This window comes from Bidens hawaiensis, unplaced genomic scaffold (assembly GCF_021521415.1).
Source record: "Bidens hawaiensis isolate Kalapana, Puna unplaced genomic scaffold, B.hawaiensis_p1.1 tig00073302_1, whole genome shotgun sequence".
Taxonomy (NCBI): domain Eukaryota; kingdom Viridiplantae; phylum Streptophyta; class Magnoliopsida; order Asterales; family Asteraceae; genus Bidens; species Bidens hawaiensis.
The window spans coordinates 17,887-42,648 of record NW_027502760.1 but is presented as its reverse complement, the minus strand read 5'-3'; the positions used below and the strand labels follow the sequence as shown (position 1 = coordinate 42,648).

The window sequence follows — 24,762 nt, the reverse complement described above, 5'->3', positions numbered from 1 at the left end:
TTGTGAATGTTATGCGCGCCATTATCAGCGCGGGCATATGTTATATGCGCCATGCGCGGATGCGATGCGCGCCATGTTAGGATCAGCGCGGGCATATGTTATATGCGCCATGCGCGGATGCGATGCGCGCCATGTTAGGATCAGCGCGGGCATATGTTATGTGCGCCACGCGCACAGGTTTTGTGTTTTCATAACTTAATTTCGTGTCGTTTGTCTAATGGGTTAGCCGCCTCGCTTGATGCTAAGGCGGGTGCATACCTCTTCAATAATCAAATCATTTATGCGCGCGCGGAAAAAGGGAACTAACCTCCCCGCATGGCGGGAACATTGAGAGCTAGTTTGTTTGAAGCTCCAAGATTGAATTGACTTCAACATAACTGATCACTATGTTGAAATACCAAGACCTCATGGAGAATCTACAAATGAAACTCAACGTCCCTGACTACGAGAAGGTTACGCACCTACCCGCATCAAATAAAAAGGAGTTATGTGCGACACCTGTGGGAAGAATCCTCACGGGACACCTTAAAACTAAACCCTTTACGCATGAACGTCTGCACAGAAACCAACTACCTTCTCGCTTAAATCCAAAAGTTCACCCTGTTAATAAACTCTGAGAACGCTGGTTCCAGCAGAGCCAGATGGACTCGCAGGATTCCTTATAAGGACGCCTGTGCAGTGATACGCGCAGGATTCGTTACAAGGACGCTTGCGCGAAGACCAACTGGAGCCGCCGGACCCACAACGTTCAAAGAAATGGCCTTCACGCAGAAGGCTATACGCGCAAGGCTACACGCACAAAACACTTAGTCTATTCTTCAGATGAAAGGGGATTACCCCCGCCCAGAAAGAACCAATTGCGTGTTTCAGAGATTTTTACCTTTTGACTGCACACTGACAACAGTACCAGGAAAAGTATACTGTAACACGAAATGTCAGCTGTCAGCCGCACCTACTCTCACCAACCACAGTCCTGCATGTACTGTCAAATCCATCAGAATCTTTATAACCACTCCCTAGGACCATCACCCCCATCCCTAAAATAAATAATAATAAACCCCATACCTTGTCATCATTACACCCAATATGATAAGATTTCAATCCCCTAAATCAAGGGATTGTGTTCCCTTGAATTTGCCTATAAATAAGTATCAATTCTTGAATAAAAATATCACACAAACACACTTCAAACTCCTCTCTTAAACCTGTAATTCTGCACTAACCATCTCCCAAGCATCCGTTTCCAGTTCCATCGCTAGGTAAGCCGAAACTTTAGTCTTGAGATTTACTTTTCTGACCAGCCCTTATATTCTTCGATTACTTGGTCTTAATACACATATTTCTTGTTATTTAAACATATTCTAGACTTCCAATTTCGAGGCTAACATCAGGAAACCCGAATCTCGTTTAATCTCACTCTAAACCATCACTTAACAAGAATCACAGGTGAGTCTCACAGCCCCTATTTTCACTGTTTTTAAACTGTTTTCGGGGCGAGGGACACGTGTTTAAATTATGTTTTATCATGGTATATTTACAAGCAATGCAAACGATTATCTGTTCATGGTGTTTATCTTGGTTTTCAATGTGAGTGCGCAAGATTTAGAAAGTGATCACTTCGTCAATGGAACTCTAAGGGTAGGGACTACTGTGTTTGATCAACCCGCTCGTAGGGGTCGCACCTCTTTGCATAGACGAGTGCCTAGTATGGTCATGGGGTAGTACTACTGGCTGCAAAGCCCGCTCGTAGGGGTCGCACCTCTTTGCATGGACGAGCGCCTAGTTTTCCGAGCACAACGTCCGCGCGTAACCCGCGGGACGGTATTGTTTTAGCTCGTAGTGGCAGCGCCACTTTGCATGGACGAGCACGGTTTTCAGAAATGTCCGCGCGTAACCCGCGGGACGGTTTTATCAAGCATATGTTTTAATGGTTATCAGAAATATGTTTCAATATGGTTTTATCAAGGATATAATGCAATACGATTTATCAAGTCACCAAAACTTGTGAACTCACTCAGTTTATACTGATTCAAATGTTTTTACGTGTCTTTCAGGTGATAATTAGTAGCGCAAGGAGTCACACATAGAGCACTTCACGCAGAACATCTATAAAAATGGTTTTTGGAAGATTTTAGTTCTATCCCTTCCACACGCGTGGTTGTTCCCGCCGTGTAAGGGGATATGGCGCGGAAATCTTCAACGTTTTTCATATGTGGATGTTTTTATATGTAATTCTAAACAATGTAATGTATTTTGTACTAGACATTTCATGCGCAGTGGAAAATTTATTTGAATGTTTGCAATGACCCGTGCTTGATTATCAATTCCCACTCGCGCGCACCCGGCTGTTTCCGCCGTTTAGGGCCGGGTGTGACAGATTGGTATCAGAGCACTGGTTATAGCGAACTAGGAAAGAAGTTTTAACCTAGACTATAACCGTAGGGGAATCGCATGAAATATTTTTTTTCAAAGAAAATATTTTCGAAAGAAAAACCACACACACACTTAGGAACACGGGTCACACAATGTCTAGTGAACACTAGGGATAAGAACATTATGTGCTCAGGGTACATGCGCTAAGTTTGATATATTTTCGTTCTCTTTTAAGAAAAACGAGAATGCCTCCAACCATAGCCAAGGGAATTACCATGACACCCGAGGAACTCGCAGAAATAATCGCACAGGCGATCGCAACGCATGAGGCCAGCAAGGCCGAATCAAGTCAGGGTCGTCAAGAGACCGAAACCCCAGAACCCGAATCAGGAGCTTTGGACAAAGGATGCTCCTATAAGACATTTATGGCCTGTAAGCCTTGGCCATTCAAGGGCACCGAAGGGGCCATTGGGCTCTACAACTGGATCGACAAAATGGAGACGGTTCTCTCCATTAGCGGGTGTAGTGAAAATCAAATGGTCCTTTACGCGACCTGCATGTTTCAAGAAGCGGCCTCGTCTAGGTGGAAGCTTCAAGTGAAAACATTGAGACGAGAAGTTGCTCTCCACAAGACCTGGGAGGAGCTGAAGGAAATGATGATGAAAAAGTTCTGCTCTCGCGCCGAAATTCAGAGTCTACAGCAGGAATTTTGGAACCACACCATGATAGGAACTGATATCGACGCCTACAACAACCGATTCAACGAACTTTGCCAGATGGTGCCGGATATGGCGAACACGGAGGAGAAAAAGATCGAGGGGTATATCTTTGGGTTACCCCATGTTATCAGAGTTCCGCTCAATGCCGCAGCGCCTCCCACCTTTGATGAGGCAGTGGCGCGGGCCATCACTCTTACAAGAGATACGGTCCGTGCGGGCATGTTGACCTCGCGCGGGAACGAGCAGCGAACCTCTGACCCCAAGAGAAAATGGAACTCTCACCACCGAGGGACCGACTCCAAGCAACCACCATTCAAGAAACAGGAGAGCGTAAGGGCTTACGCGATACAAGCCCTGGAGCCATCACGAAAAGGGTACAATGGGCCTCGCCCATGGTGCAGCAGATGCAAGTATCACCACGAGGGTGAATGCGCAAGCATCGTATGCGCCAAATGTAGCAGACCAGGGCACAAGGCGATAAACTGCCATAAGAAAGCTGGGGCAAACGACAACTGCTACGCATGCGGGAAGCCAGGACATTTCAGTCGGGATTGCCCGCAAAAGAGAAACCAAGCTCGCGGGAGAGCCTTTGTGATCGGCGCGGGCGAAGCAAAAGAAGAACCGAATGTGGTAGCCGGTACGTTTCTACTTAACGACCATTTTGCATCTGTCTTATTTGATACTGGCGCTGACCTAAGTTTCATATCCACTGAGTTTAAAAACTCCCTACGCCTAGCAACCAGTAGGCTAGACACGCCTTATACTATAGAACTAGCCAATGGTAGGCAGATACGCGCGAACGAGAGAACTGAGCAATGTGTATTGGTCATGGGAGGTCACGGATTCAATATTAACTTATTGCCAATAGACTTGGGAAGCTTTGACATTGTGGTAGGCATGGATTGGTTAGTCGAGAACCACGCGGAAGTTATTTGCCATGAGAAGTAGGTTCGGATCCCACTGTTGAGCGGAGAAACCTTGGTAATTCAAGGGGAAAGAAGTGGAGTTGCGACAAAACTCATTTCGTGTCTAAAGGCGCGCAAGTGCCTGAGGAAAGGATGCTACGCCTTCCTGGCGCACGTAGTAGAGAAGAAAGGAGATGAACGAAAGATTGAAGACTTACCAGTGGTGCGCGAATTCCCGGAAGTTTTCCCTGAAGATCTGCCCGGATTACCGCCACCACGACAAGTCGAGTTTCGAATCGACTTGGTTCCAGGAGCTGCACCAGTAGCTCGAGAACCTTATCGACTAGCTCCATCCGAGATGCAAGAGCTATCCAATCAGTTGCAGGAACTATTGGATAAGGGCTTCATACGCCCAAGCTTTTCACCCTGGGGAGCTCCAGTACTATTTGTAAAGAAGGAGGATGGTTCATTTAGAATGTGTATTGACTACAGGGAACTGAACAAGCTGACAGTCAAGAATCGGTACCCCTTACCAAGGATTGACGACTTATTTGATCAGTTGCAGGGATCCAGTTATTACTCGAAGATAGATCTACGGTCAGGTTACCACCAACTTAGGGTCCATAAGGAAGACGTGCCGAAGACAGCCTTCCGAACTAGATACGGCCATTATGAGTTCTTAGTGATGCCTTTCGGGCTAACTAATGCGCCGGCTGTATTCATGGATCTGATGAACCGTGTGTGCAAACCATACTTGGATAAGTTTGTGATTGTATTTATAGATGATATTCTGGTTTACTCCCGAACCAGAGCTGAGCATGAACAACATCTGAGATTAATTTTGGAGTTGCTGAAGGAAGAAAAGTTGTATGCAAAGTTTTCTAAATGTGAGTTTTGGCTTAGAGAGGTTCACTTTCTCGGTCACGTTGTAAATGAGAAAGGAATACACGTCGATCCTTCCAAGGTCAAAGCCATCGAGAATTGGGAAGCGCCAAAAACACCAACTGAGGTGAGGCAATTCCTAGGACTAGCTGGCTACTATCGACGTTTCATTGAGAACTTCTCCAAGATAGCTTTACCTCTGACTGCGCTAACTCAGAAAGATAAGAAGTTTGATTGGGGCGAAAACCAGGAAGCAGCGTTTCAAATGTTAAAGCAAAAGTTATGTAGTGCGCCAATTTTGTCGCTACCCGAGGGGACGGACGACATCGTCGTCTACTGCGACGCTTCACATCAAGGACTCGGATGTGTCCTTATGCAGAGAAACAAAGTCATAGCGTATGCCTCTCGTCAACTCAAGGCCAATGAAAGGAATTATACAACGCATGATCTGGAACTTGGAGCAGTTGTTTTCGCGCTAAAGATTTGGCGCCATTATCTTTATGGTACAAAGTGTTTGATTTTTACGGATCACAAGAGCCTTCAACATATATTTGATCAAAAGGATTTAAACATGAGGCAACGAAGATGGGTTGAATTATTGAATGATTATGATTGTGAAATAAAGTATCATCCTGGAAAGGCGAATGTGGTAGCAGACGCTTTAAGTAGGAAAGAGCGAGCAAAGACGCTACGAGTTAAGGCTCTAAGATTGACCATTCGCGCAGACCTCACTACCCGCATCCGAGAAGCTCAACAAGAAGCCTTGAAATCAGAGTTTGTCAAGAACGAATCCCTTGGGGGTATGATTAAGAATTTGGAGCTCAAAGAGAACGACACTCGATATTTTGCTAACCGCATATGGGTCCCTCTCAAGGGAGGATTGCGCGAGCAAGTGTTAAACGAAGCTCACAAAACGCGGTATTCCGTACATTCTGGCGCAGACAAGATGTACCAAGATGTTAAAGCGCTGTATTGGTGGCCCAATCTTAAGGGCGACATCGCGACGTATGTCAGTAAGTGCCTGACGTGTTCGAAGGTGAAGGCTGAATACCAGAAACCGTCGGGGTTGCTTCAACAGCCAGAAATTCCCATGTGAAAGTGGGAACAAATCTCCATGGACTTCATTACCAAACTGCCAAGGACACCTGGGGGTTACAACACGATTTGGGTTATTGTAGACCGGCTAACTAAGTCAGCACACTTCCTACCGATCAAGGAAACCGATAAGATGGAAAAGTTAGCCCGATTGTATATTCGAGAAGTAGTTTCAAAACACGGAGTTCCGGTATCCATCATTTCTGATAGAGATAGTCGTTTCACCTCAAGATTTTGGAGATCGTTACAAGGGGCTTTAGGTACTCGTCTTGACATGAGTACGGCTTATCATCCCCAAACAGATGGACAAAGCGAGCGAACCATTCAAACATTAGAAGATATGTTGCGCGCGTGCGCAATCGATTTCGGGGGTAGCTGGGATACTCATCTCCCATTGGTTGAATTTTCATACAATAACAGTTATCACACAAGCCTCAAGGCTGCGCCATTTGAAGCCTTGTATGGGCGCAAGTGTAGGTCCCCACTGTGTTGGGCTGAAGTGGGTGACAAGCAAATGACTGGTCCAGAATTGATCCAAGAAACGACGGACAAAATTTTCCAGATACGGGATCGCCTTAAGGCAGCGCGCGACAGACAGAAAAGCTATGCAGATGTGAGAAGAAAACCGTTGGAATTTCAAGTAGGGGATAGAGTACTTTTGAAAGTCTCTCCATGGAAGGGAGTCCCCCGTTTCGGCAAGCGAGGAAAGTTAAATCCGCGATACATCGGACCATTTGAGATCCTGGAAAGGATGGGTCCAGTTGCTTATAAACTCCATTTACCCGCCGAACTTAGTGGAGTTCACGACACGTTTCATTTATCCAACCTCAAGAAGTGCTTATCTGATGAAACGTTAATTTTACCATTGGACGAGGTTCATATCGACAAACAGCTACACTTCGTGGAAGAGCCTATAGCAGTAACCGATTGGAAAGAACAAAAGTTGCGAAGAAGCTGAATCAAGTTAGTAAAGGTTCAATGGAACTCAAAGTGTGGACCTGAATTCACTTGGGAAAGAGAAGACCAAATGCGCAAAAAGTACCCATACCTCTTCCAAAGAATAGCTCCTACCAGCGACACCTCCTAAATTTCGGGACGAAATTCTCCTAACAGGGGGAGAATGTGACACCCGGTAATTTCCCAATCCCATAAACCAAGTAACCAACCTAATTATTAGGAGATTGTGAATGTTATGCGCGCCATTATCAGCGCGGGCATATGTTATATGCGCCATGCGCGGATGCGATGCGCGCCATGTTAGGATCAGCGCGGGCATATGTTATATGCGCCATGCGCGGATGCGATGCGCGCCATGTTAGGATCAGCGCGGGCATATGTTATGTGCGCCACGCGCACAGGTTTTGTGTTTTCATAACTTAATTTCATGTCGTTTGTCTAATGGGTTAGCCGCCTCGCTTGATGCTAAGGCGGGTGCATACCTCTTCAATAATCAAATCATTTATGCGCGCGCGGAAAAAAGGAACTAACCTCCCCGCATGGCGGGAACATTGAGAGCTAGTTTGTTTGAAGCTCCAAGATGGAATTGACTTCAACATAACTGATCACTATGTTGAAATACCAAGACCTCATGGAGAATCTACAAATGAAACTCAACGTCCCTGACTACGAGAAGGTTACGCACCTACCCGCATCAAATAAAAAGGAGTTATGTGCGACACCTGCGGGAAGAATCCTCGCGGGACACCTTAAAACTAAACCCTTTACGCATGAACGTCTGCACAGAAACCAACCACCTTCTCGCTTATATCCAAAAGTTCACCCTGTTAATAAACTCTGAGAACGCTGGTTCCAGCAGAGCCAGATGGACTCGCAGGATTCCTTATAAGGACGCCTGCGCAGTGATACGCGCAGGATTCGTTACAAGGACGCTTGCGCGAAGACCAACTGGAGCCGCCGGACCCACAACGTTCAAAGAAATGGCCTTCACGCAGAAGGCTATACGCGCAAGGCTACACGCACAAAACACTTAGTCTATTCTTCAGATGAAAGGGGATTACCCCCGCCCAGAAAGAACCAATTGCGTGTTTCAGAGATTTTTACCTTTTGACTGCACACTGACAACAGTACCAGGAAAAGTATACTGTAACACGAAATGTCAGCTGTCAGCCGCACCTACTCTCACCAACCACAGTCCTGCATGTACTGTCAAATCCATCAGAATCTTTATAACCACTCCCTAGGACCATCACCCCCATCCCTAAAAGAAATAATAATAAACCCCATACCTTGTCATCATTACACCCAATATGATAAGATTTCAATCCCCTAAATCAAGGGATTGTGTTCCCTTGAATTTGCCTATAAATAAGTATCAATTCTTGAATAAAAATATCACACAAACACACTTCAAACTCCTCTCTTAAACCTGTAAATCTGCACTAACCATCTCCCAAGCATCCGTTTCCAGTTCCATCGCTAGGTAAGCCGAAACTTTAGTCTTGAGATTTACTTTTCTGACCAGCCCTTATATTCTTCGATTACTTGGTCTTAATACACATATTTCTTGTTATTTAAACATATTCTAGACTTCCAATTTCGAGGCTAACATCAGGAAACCCGAATCTCGTTTAATCTCTCTCTAAACCATCACTTAACAAGAATCACAGGTGAGTCTCACAGCCCCTATTTTCACTGTTTTTAAACTGTGTTCGGGGCGAGGGACACGTGTTTAAATTATGTTTTATCATGGTATATTTACAAGCAATGCAAACGATTATCTGTTCATGGTGTTTATCTTGGTTTTCAATGTGAGTGTGCAAGATTTAGAAAGTGATCACTTCGTCAATGGAACTCTAAGGGTAGGGACTACTGTGTTTGATCAACCCGCTCGTAGGGGTCGCACCTCTTTGCATAGATGAGTGCCTAGTATGGTCATGGGGTAGTACTACTGGCTGCAAAGCCCGCTCGTAGGGGTCGAACCTCTTTGCATGGACGAGCGCCTAGTTTTCCGAGCACAACGTCCGCGCGTAACCCGCGGGACGGTATTGTTTTAGCTCGTAGTGGCAGCGCCACTTTGCATGGACGAGCACGGTTTTCAGAAATGTCCGCGCGTAACCCTCGGGACGGTTTTATCAAGCATATGTTTTAATGGTTATCAGAAATATGTTTCAATATGGTTTTATCAAGGATATGATGCAATATGATTTATCAAGTCACCAAAACTTGTGAACTCACTCAGTTTATACTGATTCAAATGTTTTTACGTGTCTTTCAGGTGATAATTAGTAGCGCAAGGAGTCACACATAGAGCACTTCACGCAGAACATCTATAAAAATGGTTTTTGGAAGATTTTAGTTCTATCCCTTCCACACGCGTGGTTGTTCCCGCCGTGTAAGGGGATATGGCGCGGAAATCTTCAACGTTTTTCATATGTGGATGTTTTTATATGTAATTCTAAACAATGTAATGTATTTTGTACTAGACATTTCATGCGCAATGGAAAATTTATTTGAATGTTTGCAATGACCCGTGCTTGATTATCAATTCCCACTCGCGCGCACCCGGCTGTTTCCGCCGTTTAGGGCCGGGTGTGACACCTAGGCATGCTACGTGACACGCCACGTAGCATGCGACGTGTCTCGTCTGCGTAACCTCCACGTCGCGGTACGCGATGTGTTTGTTACCTTAATAGGTCATCGCGTATCGCTACGCCTCAATGTTTCTGGATAATCTTTACACGTCATCGCGTAACGCGATGAGGCTAATCTAAACCCATCGCGTATCGCTATGGGTGGATTATGAAAAATCTTAATTTTCCACAAAAATACTAAGGCGGCCCTTAAGGCTCGCTGCGATGCGAGCGTGCGAAGTGTTGTCCGAGCCCGTGCACGTGCACGTTCGGGTTCTTCGCACCCTCTGTCAGGACCACTAGGTGTGATTTATCTTATAAGAACATTAACTTATGAGTTTTCTTTCTTATAAAGAACTCTCTAGTTTTATAATCTAGCGATTTGGGACAAGGACTTACACTCTTATTTATACCATGGTGGAAGCTTCTCCATTTCTTTTCTCCACCAATGTGGGATGGAATTTTCTCCTTTCATTTCCTTACTTTCTCCTTTCATTTATTTTGTGGTTTGTTATAGGAACATAATTATCGTTGTCCTTGCATTGAAATCATGATGCATAAGATTGTGTGTCATAATATAGAATCGAAGGTAGTTAGGATAACGGGACAAATGTAAAGATGATAAGGACATGGTGATATGTCGCTGGTACATCCTATATATAAGTGCCCTTATAGGATTTTCATTTGAAGCGTTGTTCAACTATTCAAGGTTCTGTACTAGGATTAATTTTGGATCATATTTAAAATTTTTACTTTTTTCTAAAAGTTTAATGGTGTTGTCATAGTTTTCTTTAAATTCGAGACGAAATTCCCTAAAGTATGGGAGACTATAACAACGTGGGTTTTCAAATTAATAATTTTTTTCCTTTTAAAACTCAATCAATTTCGAGGTTCGATTATTTTCTTAAAATTCGTGTTTATTGAGAAGATTAATTCTATATTATTATATGTTTACTATCATTATATTTTGTCATCCCGTTTTTCTTTAATTTTTGGTAAATATTTATTAAAATCATTTTTTAAGTACAATAATAATAATAACAATTAAATAAATTAATTTATTAAAAACCAACGTTATAATGCTCGTTTAACTCTCGTTTCGTTCTCCTATATGCTTAAAGGCACATACATGTGTGTGTGTATATATATATATATAAATTATACTTAGACACGAATGTTTTAATATATATATATATATATATATATATATAAAGTAGATTGATTTTATAAAGTAATCTTTATCAAGTTAGGTTTTTATTAATTTTAACTAATTATTTTATATAATTTTTATGTATAATAGTATATTATTTTGTTTTATACTAACTTATTAATGGTTATCGAGTTGTTGTAATCGATATTATTCTTTACCTAGCGTATCCGTTTGCTCTTATTTCTCATTAGGCTTTAATGTTCGCACATGACTTTCTCGCTTTCTCATTATCTATTCACTCTTGTTCGTCTATTGAGGTGAGTACCACATTCCCCGTATTTTTACTTGTTTTCCATGTTTTAGGGACATATGCGTAAATTATATTTCTCATATATATACTTATACACAAAACTGCAACTATTGTCTTATGTGCTAACGAATTTTATACCATACTTGTTATGTGCTTATTTGCTTTACGTAAACCGCATTCGGAGAGGTCCAACATAATCTCGACATCTCAGTTATACTTGCTCATTTGGTTAATTTGATATTCTCATATGACTTATTGCATTACTTATTTTTATATATACTATATGTACGTTTAAACTGATGTTTTGATCACTAAACCTTGTGTTGACAAAACTACTTTATTTTCAACGCATATTCAGGTTACCGTTTGATGTGAAGGTTACCGTTTGATGTGAAGTAGCTGAAGTACAAGATCACTTAAGGATTTATACTAAAAGAAAAATTAACGAGAAATATTATTTATGAATTTTGATTGTTGATGCACTTTTGTTGGTTTGGATATTGTATGAATATTTGTTTCATTTTAAATTTATTTAATAGATATTGAAACTTATAATATTGCATAATAGTACCTTGAGAGTTGTTGGCAATCAGTTCACGCCCCGGCATTTCCGCCGTAGGTTAAGGCGTGACAACAATAGGGCCGACATTGGAGAGAGTGAGTTTGGGATCCTTTACCGTTGGTGGAGTCTCCTATTTATACCTAAGGAGTATGGTGTAATGGAAGGTTTATTGGGCCACATGTCAAGGGAATATTCAGTCTGTTCCTTCTATAGTGGAGATCGTTGATGTTGTTTTGTGAGAGGAGCACTGTCATTACCATTTTCTCTTTTGCCTGGTTGTAGCATTGGCTCCACGCCTACCCATTGTACAAGTGTCCCTACCATGTTGGTGCTTTTCCTGGACAAGACAGAGGTCTCGATTGTACCTTCCTCTGCGTGGCGTTTTGGACATGTTTGTTCAGGTGTAAGCCCGCGGATATGTTCTTCCTCTGGCGTTTTTCCTTTATAACACTTTGGTTATTTTAGAATCATGCCCTGATCCGAAATCATATTTCTTCAATATTCAATTTCCCACTACAAATGACTAAAACTTTTTGTTAGAGTAAGTTTGTGTTGACAAATTTTAATTTAATTGAAAAAGATATGTGGTTTGTTTGATTACAATATGATGATGTATTTGGAAGAAACGAAATAAGTTTATTCATGAGGAAGCTACGATTCTTGTGGTGGCTAGTTTGTGGGAAGAAATAGAAATAAAAATAAAAATGTGGTGTTAAAACTAGGTCCAAAGTTGTGGACGAGTCGGGTTAAATTGAAAACAGAAGCTTACGCAGACAGCTAATCCCCAAATCCGCCATAACACAGGTTCCTCCTTTCTCTCACCCGTAACAGCTACACTCATCTACCTCACATGCTTACTGTTTATTTATTCGATTCAATACTCCGTTAGTCTGACCTAATCACTTGTTGATTTAAGTTTAGGTTTTGAAGATCAGGCAGGTCTTAGAGAAAATTATTTTGTAAAGCATCATGGAGGTGAATGACTGGAAAAGTGAGTCTTCAATTCAATTCAATTCAACCGCTATTTATTATTATACATACATTCATTCAGTTACATTTAGTTAGGGTTGTAAACAAAGGGCCTTGTTCATGTTCCTTGATGAAGAAATTTAAATTTATTTGGTTTCTAATGCAACAGAGATTGGACTGGGATTAACTGGATTTGGTGTCTTTTTCTCATTTCTGGGGATTATGATGTTCTTTGACAAGGGGCTGCTTGCCATTGGAAATGTTTGTTTTTTTCACTTCTATCCATTGTATTTATTTGCTTTATGCATATGTTTTTGCTTATCGCCGAGGACTACTTCTAACATAGAAGCTCTTCTCTGGGGGTACTCAACCAGATCCTGTTCATCTCAGGGGTGATAATGACCATTGGGATCAACTCGTCTTTGCAATTCTTCACTAAACGTAACAACTTAAAGGTTTTAAATGCTCTCTTATTCTCTCTCTCTTTCTACACACACACACGTATACATCTATATCTATACTCTCTAATAAAAACTACAGGTTTTGCCACTTGTCTTCAACCTCACCTTTTTTAAACAAGTGTTAATTTAATATTTAATTCCTTTTATTTGCAAATATTTGAAATCTATAATTATCTCATATTTTATAACCTTAAATGGATCCAAGATATGCAAAACATGATTCTAGTAATAGTAAATGATATTTTAATCGTATATGTTTTTGATTCATTGGGTATATCTTTTCATTTACTTAATTATTATGTGTTATCCTTTTGCTGTAAAACTCGTCTAGTACACGGGTCTCAAGCTGGTATGTGTATATATATTTCCTCTTATTAGTTATTTTGTATTTGGGATTCGGTTTCATTTCGAATTCTTATAGATTACTTTTCTAAATTTTGCTCAGGGGACAATTTCTTTTGGTGTTGGATTCTTCTTTGTGATCATTGGTTGGCCTGTAATAGGAATGGCCATAGAAACTTATGGGTTCATTATACTGTTCAGGTTTGTTCAATGTGTTGCACTTCATGAGATGAAATACTTTTATACTGCTTGTGGTACTTGTTATGAGTTACTTTTAATGTTCTTTGTTCAGTGGCTTCTGGCCGACACTAGCTGTTTTTGTGCAGAAGATACCTGTTATTGGATGGGTGTTTCAACAGCCGTTTATTAGATCGGTATGTGCGTTTCTGATCTTGTAATTATTGGTATTATTGATATTTTATTGCTTCCTTAGCATCATCTACTAAGAAATTAAATTAAAGTACAATATATTGCACAAATGCCACTGTGATATTCTGTCTAAAGTGCATTTGTAACAAAAACCTTAATAGATTAGATTCTGGTATAGTGAACTTAAGAACTCTAGGCACGGCCTATGCAGTTGAAACAGTTTTGGCTAAAAGATAAATTGCTATTACCTTTCAGTAAAATTAATATCTCAATGCGACAATGCCTACAAATCTAAAGTAATAAGACAAACTATAACACAATGTATTTAGTTTGCAAATCACCGTGTTTGTTTCATAATCACGTAGATGTAATTAGATACTATCTTAAGTCACTGATCTTATACTAATATATTCAAGAGACTACGACATATTGATGTATTGACTCGTTTTGTAAATATCTTCTAGACACCAAACTAGGTTCTTCGTATGTAGTTTTTGTCATCATTTGTTAATGTAACAACTCTAGCTTTAGTTGTTATAAAACAACACCATAGGACCATTGATCGAAAATGTTACAAGTTTTTAGTTCTCGAGTTAAATGCCTGAACGTGGTCCGCTTTTTGCGCCATTGATTGAAAATTTAATACTGTAATGTGAACACTCACTGCTTTTCTTCAGTTAAGCCATGAAAAACACGCATAAATGAATTAATGTGAACATTATTCAGTTATCTTGTGTTGTATACTTATAAAATATATGTTGTTGACAGTTCTTTGACCGCAACCGTGGCAAAAGGGTGCCTGTATAAGCTGAACCAACCAATGAAACAGCAGAGACCGATCATACTTGCAATCGCGTGTCGGACAAAGTGTTCCAGGTTCAGATTAACATCTCTAGGATAACTTTACCTTTTCTTTTTGTTAAGTTGGTTACAGAAATAGAGAATCTTATTGCTGGTTTCATGTTGCACGTTTAACTGTGTATGCATTCGGTTCATTGTTAGATTGTTTCTATCTGTTTTGTGAATCTTCACCTGACAACCCGATGGAACATTGATAGGTGATTTTCGGTTAGGTCATGTCATGTCAAAAGTTGCATAATACAATGGCACCATGTTTCCTATCACTTAAAACATTTCCATATTTAACAAAATCAAATCAGTGCACGATAATATTCTGACTTCCAAAGGGCTCTATAACATATTAATTGTTGAAATATTATGTCATTACTATGGGAAATATGTTACAAACTTTTTACATTATGTGTATATAAACTATAGTCTATATAACTGATCATTTATGGGTTACTTGTTCTATGACGAGAGCTTCGTAAACGAGGTAAGATGATGTATCTAAAACGAATACAGATGAGTATAGTGAAATACCCGAATAGTGATTTAACCTTATTTGAGGTATAAAGCGTACTTCAAAATTAACTAACATTTTTTTTATCATTATAGCCCTGCTTGCGGTGCGCACATATGATGTATATATGTGTGAACCCTCGGGTGGGCAAAAGTGAAATTGCACTAATTTTGACGTTATTTTACTAATCTCGTGAAAATAACGTTAAAAGTGACGGACGGTTAATCAGGCATCATGTAGTGGCGTTGATAGCCGAAAGACAAGGGTACATGCACCGATCAGCCGGTGTCCCGATGATTGAGTGCTATGTGCCTTATGTCAAAGGCTTGATGCAAAACTACTATCGAGCCGGGGGTCTCACCGGAAGCAGCCTCTCTATCCTTATGGGGTAGAGGTAAGGCTGTCTACATCTTACCCTCCTCAGACCCTACTATAGCTTTGCTATTGGTGGGATATACTGAGTACGATGATGATGATGATGATGATGATGATGGTTTTTTTTATCATTAATTAAAAAAAATTATTTAACTTCAGCTTGGAATAGACTAGAAGTTTCTACATTGCGAAATTAGGAATTAATATGCTATTCACAAACTTATTTTTGAATGGCTTTAAAGGTTGATATGTTTGGTTGGAAGTAATGAAATAAAGAGGAAATGGAATGAGAGAAGTAATAGAATGAATAATGGAATGAAATGAATCATTACCATTCATTTTTCTTGTTTGGTAACATATGAGAATGAAATGCATAATTACACTGTGTTCCAAAGTCTCATTTAACGAGGGGAGGGGAGGGGAAGGAAATTAGGAAAGAAAAGAAATGAGATGAAAATGTTTTTTTTGTGTTCCCGAGTTTAAAGGAAAGGAAGGGAAAATAAAGGATTTTAAATATTTTATGTGTTCCCGAGTTGGAAGGAAAAGAAAGAAAATTATAATTATACTATTATACCCTTTAAGTAAAACTAAAATAAAAAATACATTTGATAACATTTGAAGGTTTCTATATATTTTCCTAAAGCTGGCTGATTCAACAAAGGTTATTGAAGCATTAAATAACTTGGATACTAAAAGCTTACCTGTACTGGTACCTAAGTTGAAGCTGCATGATCTTTCTTGAAATTTAAAAGATTATTAATTTTGCCAACACAAACAGATGGAACTTATGAGTTTAACTATGATTTTGAAGTTGCTGGTGCAGAGGATATAGCTGTTTTTGCATCTGCATCTGCATCTGAGTCCTTCTCAAAGTCAAACATTAATTGTACCATTGACCAAAGTTTGTCTCGTTATCGGGCTGTTGTTCATGCTGCTACAAAGCTCAATATCCGTGTTCGTGGGTATTGGATGCCCGGTTGAAGGAATGATATCTCCATCAAAAGTTGGCAAAAGAACTTTATGATATGGGCTGTTGTGAAATATCGCAAGAGTCAAGAAGAAGTTCAGAAGCTTCAACAAGCAGGAATGATACTCATTTGTTTGGTTACGAGGGTGTTCCGGTCATTTTATGGAACATGCTGACGTGCTGAATTTACCGTTTTAAGTGCTCAAACGGGCCAAAATAAACTGTTTTCGGTCCTGAATTTTATTGTTAAAAGACATGTCACGTGCTTAAACAGGCAAAAAACGTGCCGAAACTGCTGACTCGTTGCTGAAAAGTGAAAACATACTGTTTTTGTGCTGAAACGAGCAGAATTTGCTGATTTTTGCTTAAACGTGCTGAAAAATTTTGCTGAAACAAACCTAAAATTGCTGAAACGAACTGTTTTTGTCCTGAACTGTGCTGAAATGAACTGATAAACGTGCTATGCAACTCAAGATGTGTTGTAGCTGCTATGTCTAATACCAAAGTCCACTCTCTGATCATACCAAAGTCTACTTATTTCATGTGCACAATTTTGACTTAAATTTGACATGTGGTTTCAAATACTTCATATTATCATAAATTCCCAAACTACCCTTCAACACAAATCTTATGGTTAACAAATACAACAATGACAAAGTATATTAAAGTAGACAATATAACCAAATAAGCACAAAACTATTAACAAAAATAATCCTTTAACCATTAATTGCTTTCAAGATCCATGAACAAAAAGTCAAATAAACAAGAAAGAAATAAAAAAGTCATAAACGTACTAAATTACCAAACAAAATCATAAACTTTACTAGATAAATGCATTATTAACTCCGTTAATTACTTAAATTCATCATACCTTTCAATAAACGCAACCGCATATTAGGAGAACAACTAAATAATGATCTTGCTTTAGCTTGATTCTCCACCAAATAATTGAAAGCCAGTGCTATTTCATCAGGTCCCAAAACCATCGGTTCCAATTCTTTAATAATTTCATCCCCCGTGAACTCGCGATGATTAACCCTTTCAAGTATTTTATTGCTCTCCTGAATAATTTTATTACCTTCGGCAAGAGCATTAGCCACACTGCCAACACCATTCATAATCATTGTGGCTAAACCATCATCTTCTTGTTCGGCTTTTCTTTTTCTACTCTTATATTTCTTTGCACTTGAAGATTGCTCGGGTAGAGAAGACGTAAGATCAACCACATGAACATCATCATCAATATTGTATTGGCTCTCAAGAATTACATCATTGGCAGCTAAGAATTCATCTAGTTCTGGTGGTGTTTTGATGTTATTGTCATCATCCTTTTGCAATCAGCTAAGAATTCAGCTTGTGCACCGGATGCCCTATCCTTTCCAAATAAATCAAAAAGTTCATGATAGTTTGTGACTTTCTTCGTCTTCAACGTTGCAGCTTTTGGCTTTGACTATTTAACAAACGAAAGAGAATCAGTATAATAAACAATGATGGAAATATTCAAGTAAATAATTAAAACATTTACCTCTATTAGTTTTTTCCAGACTTCATCCTCCGCTTCAATTAGCTGAGTTTCAGGATTCCATGAGAACCCACTTAATGACGTTCCGTTAAGCATATCATACCAGGCAGAAAAACGACTTTTTAATGTTTTTAAACGATTCTTCAAATGACTTTTGATAAATTTCATTTGAAGAGTTGTGCTAAGCTCCGTAACCATATTTTTGTATGCTTGTGTAGTAAAATTTCCACCAATCCTATAACCACTGATCTGCTGCGTTATCATGGATTGTATGAACGCATTATCCATAGTTTCTGTCCAGATCATGTTTTCTTTCTCAATGGAATTTTCATTGGCGTCATGTTTGCTCATGATGACTTGCAACTGGTAAAAGTAATATTAGTTAATAATTAAATTTAAAAAGAATACATTGTTAGAATTGGTAAAAAAAACTTGCAAAGAACAATTAAAAACTTGCAATTGATAAATTTAATAGTAATTAATAATAAAAAAAACAAATAACACCAATAATTTCAAACACCAATCAATACATTGTCAACACGAACACTATTCTATAAACTAATTTGAAATATCTATTTCATCTTCTTGTAACATCAAATAGTAAGTCCACATTTGATTTGCAATTGAGTTCCTTAATTGGTCTGCTTCAGTATTACTCTCTCGTATGCCTCTAGTACTATGACGTTCTTCCTCTGTCGGTCCATTTAATACCTCATGTAAGACTTCATCTTCAAGATCTTTCTCTAGTAAAAAGTTGTGTAAAATACAACATGCCAAAAATATGTCTGACTGTGTTTGACAAGAGTAAAATGGTTCGGCTTGTACTTCTAATGATAGGAAACCTCTTTTTTAGGACACCGAATGCTCGTTCAATTGCGTTACGTAATGATGCATGAAGAAGGTTGGACAACTCCTTTGAGTTCTCAGGGGCACGAGTGGAATACTCTTTCAAGTGATACCTAACACCTCTATATGGCGTCATTAGTGAGCTTGTATGAGGCAAACCCGCATCTACTAAGCAATATTTACCTATAATTAAATTGTGATTAGTATTACTTTAGAATATTATAACAATTGAGTAAATTTGGTTTTGAGAAATTACCCGCAGGAATTATTAGTTTATCATCTCTACTAAGTGCATTCTTTATAATTCTCGAGTCTGATGCAGTCCCCTCCCAACCAGTTAAAATATAGGTAAACTTCAAGTCAAATGTACAAGCTGCCAATACATTTATTGTCGGGTATCCTTTACGACCACGGTATCTGGCGGCGTCTTTGTTTTGGCACTTTGACACGAACATGTGCCCGTATGCAATCCTTGAAAAAAGGATAAAATCTCGTTTTCTCTTGAATTTCTTTCGGGACAATATCACCATTAGGTTGTTGAATATAATGACTTTCTAACGATATAATTGCTCGTAGAACTCTATGGAAGCACCGACTGGCTGTTGATCTAGAACGACGCTATATCCAAGAGGCTAATCTATTTCTCATGTCATTACCTACAATATGCAAAAATCTTGCAACTTGCTCTTCAACAGACATTCGTTGAGTAGGTTGAAGCCCACCGTCATGCTTTAAGATATTGCACAATTTCATATAAGCCCTCTCATTCATACGAATGAGTTCAAGGCATTTACCGCTGTTTGAAAGGTCATGTAGCATCTCTTCTCGTACATATCGTCGTTGTAAAATTACATCTCTAGTAGGTATATTAGCATGCTTTTTGGTAGACAATCTATTTCGTGTAATGAAAGCTAGCAATAAGCAAATTAAGCCAACTGCTTGCAATTGTCTAGCTCGCACAACATGAATTATACGGAGTATTTGATCACGAAGTATTTGATCATACATAGCAAATTGTCAAATTCACTAAAAAAACAATAAATCTATGAATATTTTATTGGTATTAGGGAGGTTGTTTAACTATTTCAAAGTAATAAACTAAAAATAATTAACTTGCTAGATTTCTATGAATAGCAAACGAAAAATCTAACACTCTGCAAATTCAGATAAGCCCTTTGGAAGAACATGCAGACCTGCTCATTAGTAATGTTTTACTTGCCAATCGTTTAATGATGAAATTGACAAAATAAAAAGCGAATGAGGTTTTCTAATTCAATTGTATTTGTTGTGCAGACGAAGAAAATATTATTAATATTGTCATAAGGTACAAGTTATTAGGTTGTATATGAAGAACATTAATATAACTGGTGATGTTTATTTGTTAAAAATCAGTTTGCTATTTGTTTTTGTGCAGTGCTGCAATGCTATTTTCATTAATATAACTAGTGATGAATATCTGGCAGTTATTCTAACAAGTATTATTTCAATTGTTACTTTACAATTACAAACTGCTATAAACGGTGATGGACATGCAATAAAAGCATTCGGTTCAGGTAGCAAATCAGGTTTAAAGTACACAACAAAAGCATCAAAATCAGATAATGATTTACTACAGAAACCAGACTCAAACGTAGAAGAATATGTCAATGGAAAAGACGTCGATTCAGAACCGACACAGCATGTTGACACGGAGCCAAAAAGAGCAGAAAAGATTCATGACTTTTGTTTTGGGATTCCTTATGGCAAGTTTCAATGTTTCATTTGCAAAGATTCATGTAACATTCTTTAAACATGTATTGTTGTTATTTCAGGTGGGATTGTTTTCGGTGGGGGTGTTGTTGGTTTTCTGTTCACAAGGAATTTGAATAGTTTGATATCTGGTGGACTTTATGGTGGTGTTTTGCTGGCACTTAGCATTTTAAGTTTGAAGGTTTGGGGACAAGGTCATTCTAGCTTTCCATTCATACTTGGACAAGCAGGTACACGATAAACGTCAAACCGAATATATATTTTGTTGCTAGAATTTATATCATCATTAAATTTACATTATTTTGCTTTAACTTGGCAGGAATTGCTGCTGCTCTCCTTTGGAAAAACATGAAGACCTACTCATTAGTAATGTTTTACTCGCCAATCGTTTAATGATGAAATTGACAAAATAAAAGGCGAATGTGGTTTTCTAATTCAATTGTATTTGTTGTGCAGACGAAGAAAATATTACCGACATGATTTAATATTGTCATAAGGTACAAGTTATTAGCTTATTTATGAAGAACATTAATATAACTGCAAATTCATAATACAACTATTTTCATTATACATATTTGCTTATTTTTATTTTCTTTAATATAAATTAGATTCTTTGTGGCCCTAAACAAGATGTGTTCAACACTCTGCTTATTTTTATTCATAATACAACTATTTTCATGAAGCTGTCAAGCAATTCTATTATGAACTTACACGAAATCAAATCAAAATCAATATATAATAATTAAACCAAGTATTCATGTATTATCCAACTAATTTCTAAACACACTTATCTTTAGTCCATTTATACATATTTATTTGATAAATTGGCCACACGCCTAGATTAGTCAAAAAAGAGCAGAGGGTCGGGCAGAGCGTGATAGGAAGCAAACCGTTGAATAATTAAACCAAGTATTCAAGTATTATCCAACTAATTTCTAAACACTAAACAAGATGTGTTCAATTAGGGCAAACCATTGAATAATTGATAGGAAGCAAGCTAACATGATTCAAGATGAGATGATGATGAGATGATTCAGTATGATGAGAGGTTAAGTTGTCCCGCCCAAAAGAACTGCAGGCACCAAAAAACTGCATATGGAGAACGTGATGGAAGTTTGTTATAATAAAGATTGATATGAGGGTAATTTAGGAAATGAAAAGAAGATAAAATATATATTAAGATCTTTTCTTTCATAATCTCTCCATATTGGAAAGACATAAATACATTCCAATTTTCTTCTCTTTTCCCTCCCCTCCCCTCCCATTCTTTCTTTAAAAAATCTTGGGAACATGACTTTTATACATTTTCCTCCCCTTTCCTTCCCCCCCATTAAATGAGACTCGGGAATGAAGAAACGTGGATCGACTCGCTGGTAGACGATCTACTTTCCTCGGGTGTGATTATGCTATTTCACCGACGGTTCTCTGGGATCTGGATTCTTCCACCTACAAAATAAACAGCACCGTAAACTTACCCCTCAGAAAGGGACAGAGGGGTCCTCTTTGGGGTAACCCTCCGGTGTGAGAATAAGAATTTGTAGGAGAAGATAATAATCTGAGAGTAAGGAAATTGGAGTGTATTGCTTAATATAGCTGAATACTGTGTAATAGGGTGTCCTCTCCTTGTGGAGTTGATGTGGTATTTATAGTGCTAGGGTTTCCAATGATTGGGCTCAGACCCAATTAGGGCCTTTTTGGCCTCCTCCTATTGCTTTGCGCCACGTGTCCTTGGGACACCTGGTGCTTTTTCATTGATTATTGCACATAGGTTTTGCTGAGTTGTCCACCTTTCATTGGCAGCTGTCAACATCAGCATATTCTTATTCCTTAAAAAGATACCTTCTGGAAGGTTGTCTAACGTGCACAATCAAGGTTGCCCTAATCCTGATTTGGATAAGGACGAGGTTGATTATGTGCATGTGTGATATGCGCCTATCCTGAGGATGCGCGAGGTCTTCTCTTTATTCTCACGCGCAGATGTTTCATGCGCAGATGTGATATGCACAAGCATGTGATATGCGTCACGCGCGGATACGTCACGCGCAGATGTGATATGCGTGAGCATATATGGTGCGTGAGCATGTGGTACGCGTGAGCATATGTGATGCGTGAGCATATGTGATGCCTAAGCATATGTGATGCATGAGCATATGTGATGCCTGAGCATGTGATGCATGAGCATATGTGATATGCGCCATGCGTATAGGTTTTGGCTTTGTGCCTTCAAAATATCTTGATTTCAAGCCTCTTGTCTATATCTTGTGGGTTGACCCGCCTCGCTCGGTGTTGAGGCGGGTACATACCTCTTCAAGCCCCCCCTGTCTAATGTGTGTCTTGTCTCGCGCGAGCGAGGTAAGATAGATATTAGACTTAATAGTTTGCTCTTTTAGTAGGGTTTTGTCTTTTTCTTCTTATTACTCGTCGTTGCGTGAAATTCTATCCTTTTGGTTGAAACGAATAGTCTATGTACGTGGTTGGTTGTTGCTGACATGCGTCAGTGATGGAGACGTGTCAGACTTTTCGTGTGCTCGAGGTGCTACAGTTGCCTTTCATGTCCCCTCACATAGTGTCAGGGACACGTGTCGCGCTCGCGTTGGTCCGTACCTGCGAGTGGTGGCGCGTGAACTCTGGCAGCCCCTGTATCTTTTCTTTTCGTGTCCCCTTACACAGTGTCAAGGATACGTGTCGCGCTCGCGTTGGCTTACACCTGCGAGTGGAGGCGCGTGAAGTCCGATCAGTACCAAATTTTCTCTCTCCAGGGCCTATAAAAGCAAGCTCTTTTGAGTTTTTATCCTTCATCTTCCTTGTTGTTTATTCAAAGCTTTCCTTTCTTTCATTCTATTCCGATTACCTGTCTTCTACTTCCAGATCTCTGTTCTTCAGAAACATCCTTTGTCCGATTTTATAGTTGTATGTCTGATAGCTCAGACAACACAATCTCCCCCATCCATCGCCGTGTGAAATCGTTAGTAATGTCTATGTTGAAGAAGACCGGCAAGGGGAAAAGGGCTGCTGAGGCCTCATCGGAGGAGGTAGGGAAAACCAAGGCAGTGAAGAAGTGGGATGAGATCCCCTGTAAACTGAGGCAGTCCGATTTTGACAGCCTTATTGCCTCTCAGGGTTTTCTCCCTGAGTATGGCTGCATGTTGCCGGCGGCCGGGCAAACGGCTATATATCCCTTTATTGCCATTTTTTCACCCACTGCAACCTTCGTCTCCCGATGACAAGGTTTGTGGGTGCGCTGCTTAGGTTTTATGGGATTCATATATCCCAAGTCCATCCGTTTGGACTCGTGCGCATGACTCACTTTGAGTTCATGTGCAAATCTCAGCGCGAGGAGCCCACCCCTCGGCGCTTTCAGTATTTTTATAAGCCCAAGATCCAAGATTCTTGGTTCTCATTTATTCCTCGCAGTCAGAAGGTCAAGTGCTGCACTGTTTCATTCAAGAGCCTTCATGACTGGTCTGAGAGATTTTTCTATATCAGGGCTGGTGTGATCCCCATCCGCATGACCATGCGCGCGATCTCTTCTGCGCCTGCGGATGTGGGTGTCTTCAAGAACCCAACTGGCGCCTGGGTAAAAAAGTTGACTGCCGAACCATCCCCCGCCAAGAACATTTGCGAGGAGGCGCTGGTGGGGGTTGGTATGAGCAGGAGGTGGGCCGACAGCGCGACTGAGCCCGTTATCCAAGTTGACGGCTTGTGTAAGTTAACTCATTGCATTACTTCTGCGCGAATATAATTCGTTTTGCTGATATCATTTGACTTGTTTTGTGCAGTCAGCAAGGAGTATGTCCACGCCGCCTATGATGAGCATATGGAGGGTGGCTCCGTCGCGCTGGGCGCTGGGGAGGTTGGCTTCCCCGATCGCTTCGATGACATGTTCATCCCTGTTGATCTGGGATTTCCCTTTGACAGCGACGCGCCTGGTAAGCCTTTGTACTTATGCTTATGCCTTTATAATACCAGATTTGGCTAACCTTTCTGTTGCGTGTATTGTAGACGCGCTTGAGAACTACGAGCTGGAGCTCGCGGAAGAGGAGGAGGAGGAGGAGGCTGAGGTGCCCCAACTAAAGCGTAAGGCTAAAGGGAAAACTGGCGCAGGGGCCAGTAAGAAACAGAAGAAAGATGATGCCCCTGTTGTTCAGGATCCTCCTACTCAGGCGAAGGGACTTGAGAAAACCCGGGAGTTTACCACCAAGTTTTCCTTGTC

At 39.9% G+C, this 24,762-nt stretch overlaps 2 protein-coding genes across 2 annotated transcripts; both read left to right on the top strand.

Annotated features, from left to right (window-relative positions):
- Positions 1-12,555: 12,555 nt before the first annotated feature.
- On the top strand, positions 12,556-14,918 carry LOC143606163 (vesicle transport protein GOT1-like). The gene is made up of 6 exons (XM_077082023.1): positions 12,556-12,577; positions 12,725-12,816; positions 12,930-13,010; positions 13,462-13,559; positions 13,651-13,732; positions 14,496-14,918. The coding sequence occupies exons 1-6, from the start codon at positions 12,556-12,558 to the stop codon at positions 14,532-14,534; spliced, it is 414 nt and encodes a 137-aa protein (XP_076938138.1). The 3' UTR covers positions 14,535-14,918.
- Positions 14,919-19,845: 4,927 nt separating this feature from the next.
- On the top strand, positions 19,846-20,942 carry LOC143606162 (protein FATTY ACID EXPORT 1, chloroplastic-like). The gene is made up of 4 exons (XM_077082022.1): positions 19,846-19,860; positions 20,215-20,542; positions 20,612-20,779; positions 20,869-20,942. The coding sequence occupies exons 1-4, from the start codon at positions 19,846-19,848 to the stop codon at positions 20,940-20,942; spliced, it is 585 nt and encodes a 194-aa protein (XP_076938137.1).
- The last annotated feature ends 3,820 nt before the right edge of the window (positions 20,943-24,762 follow it).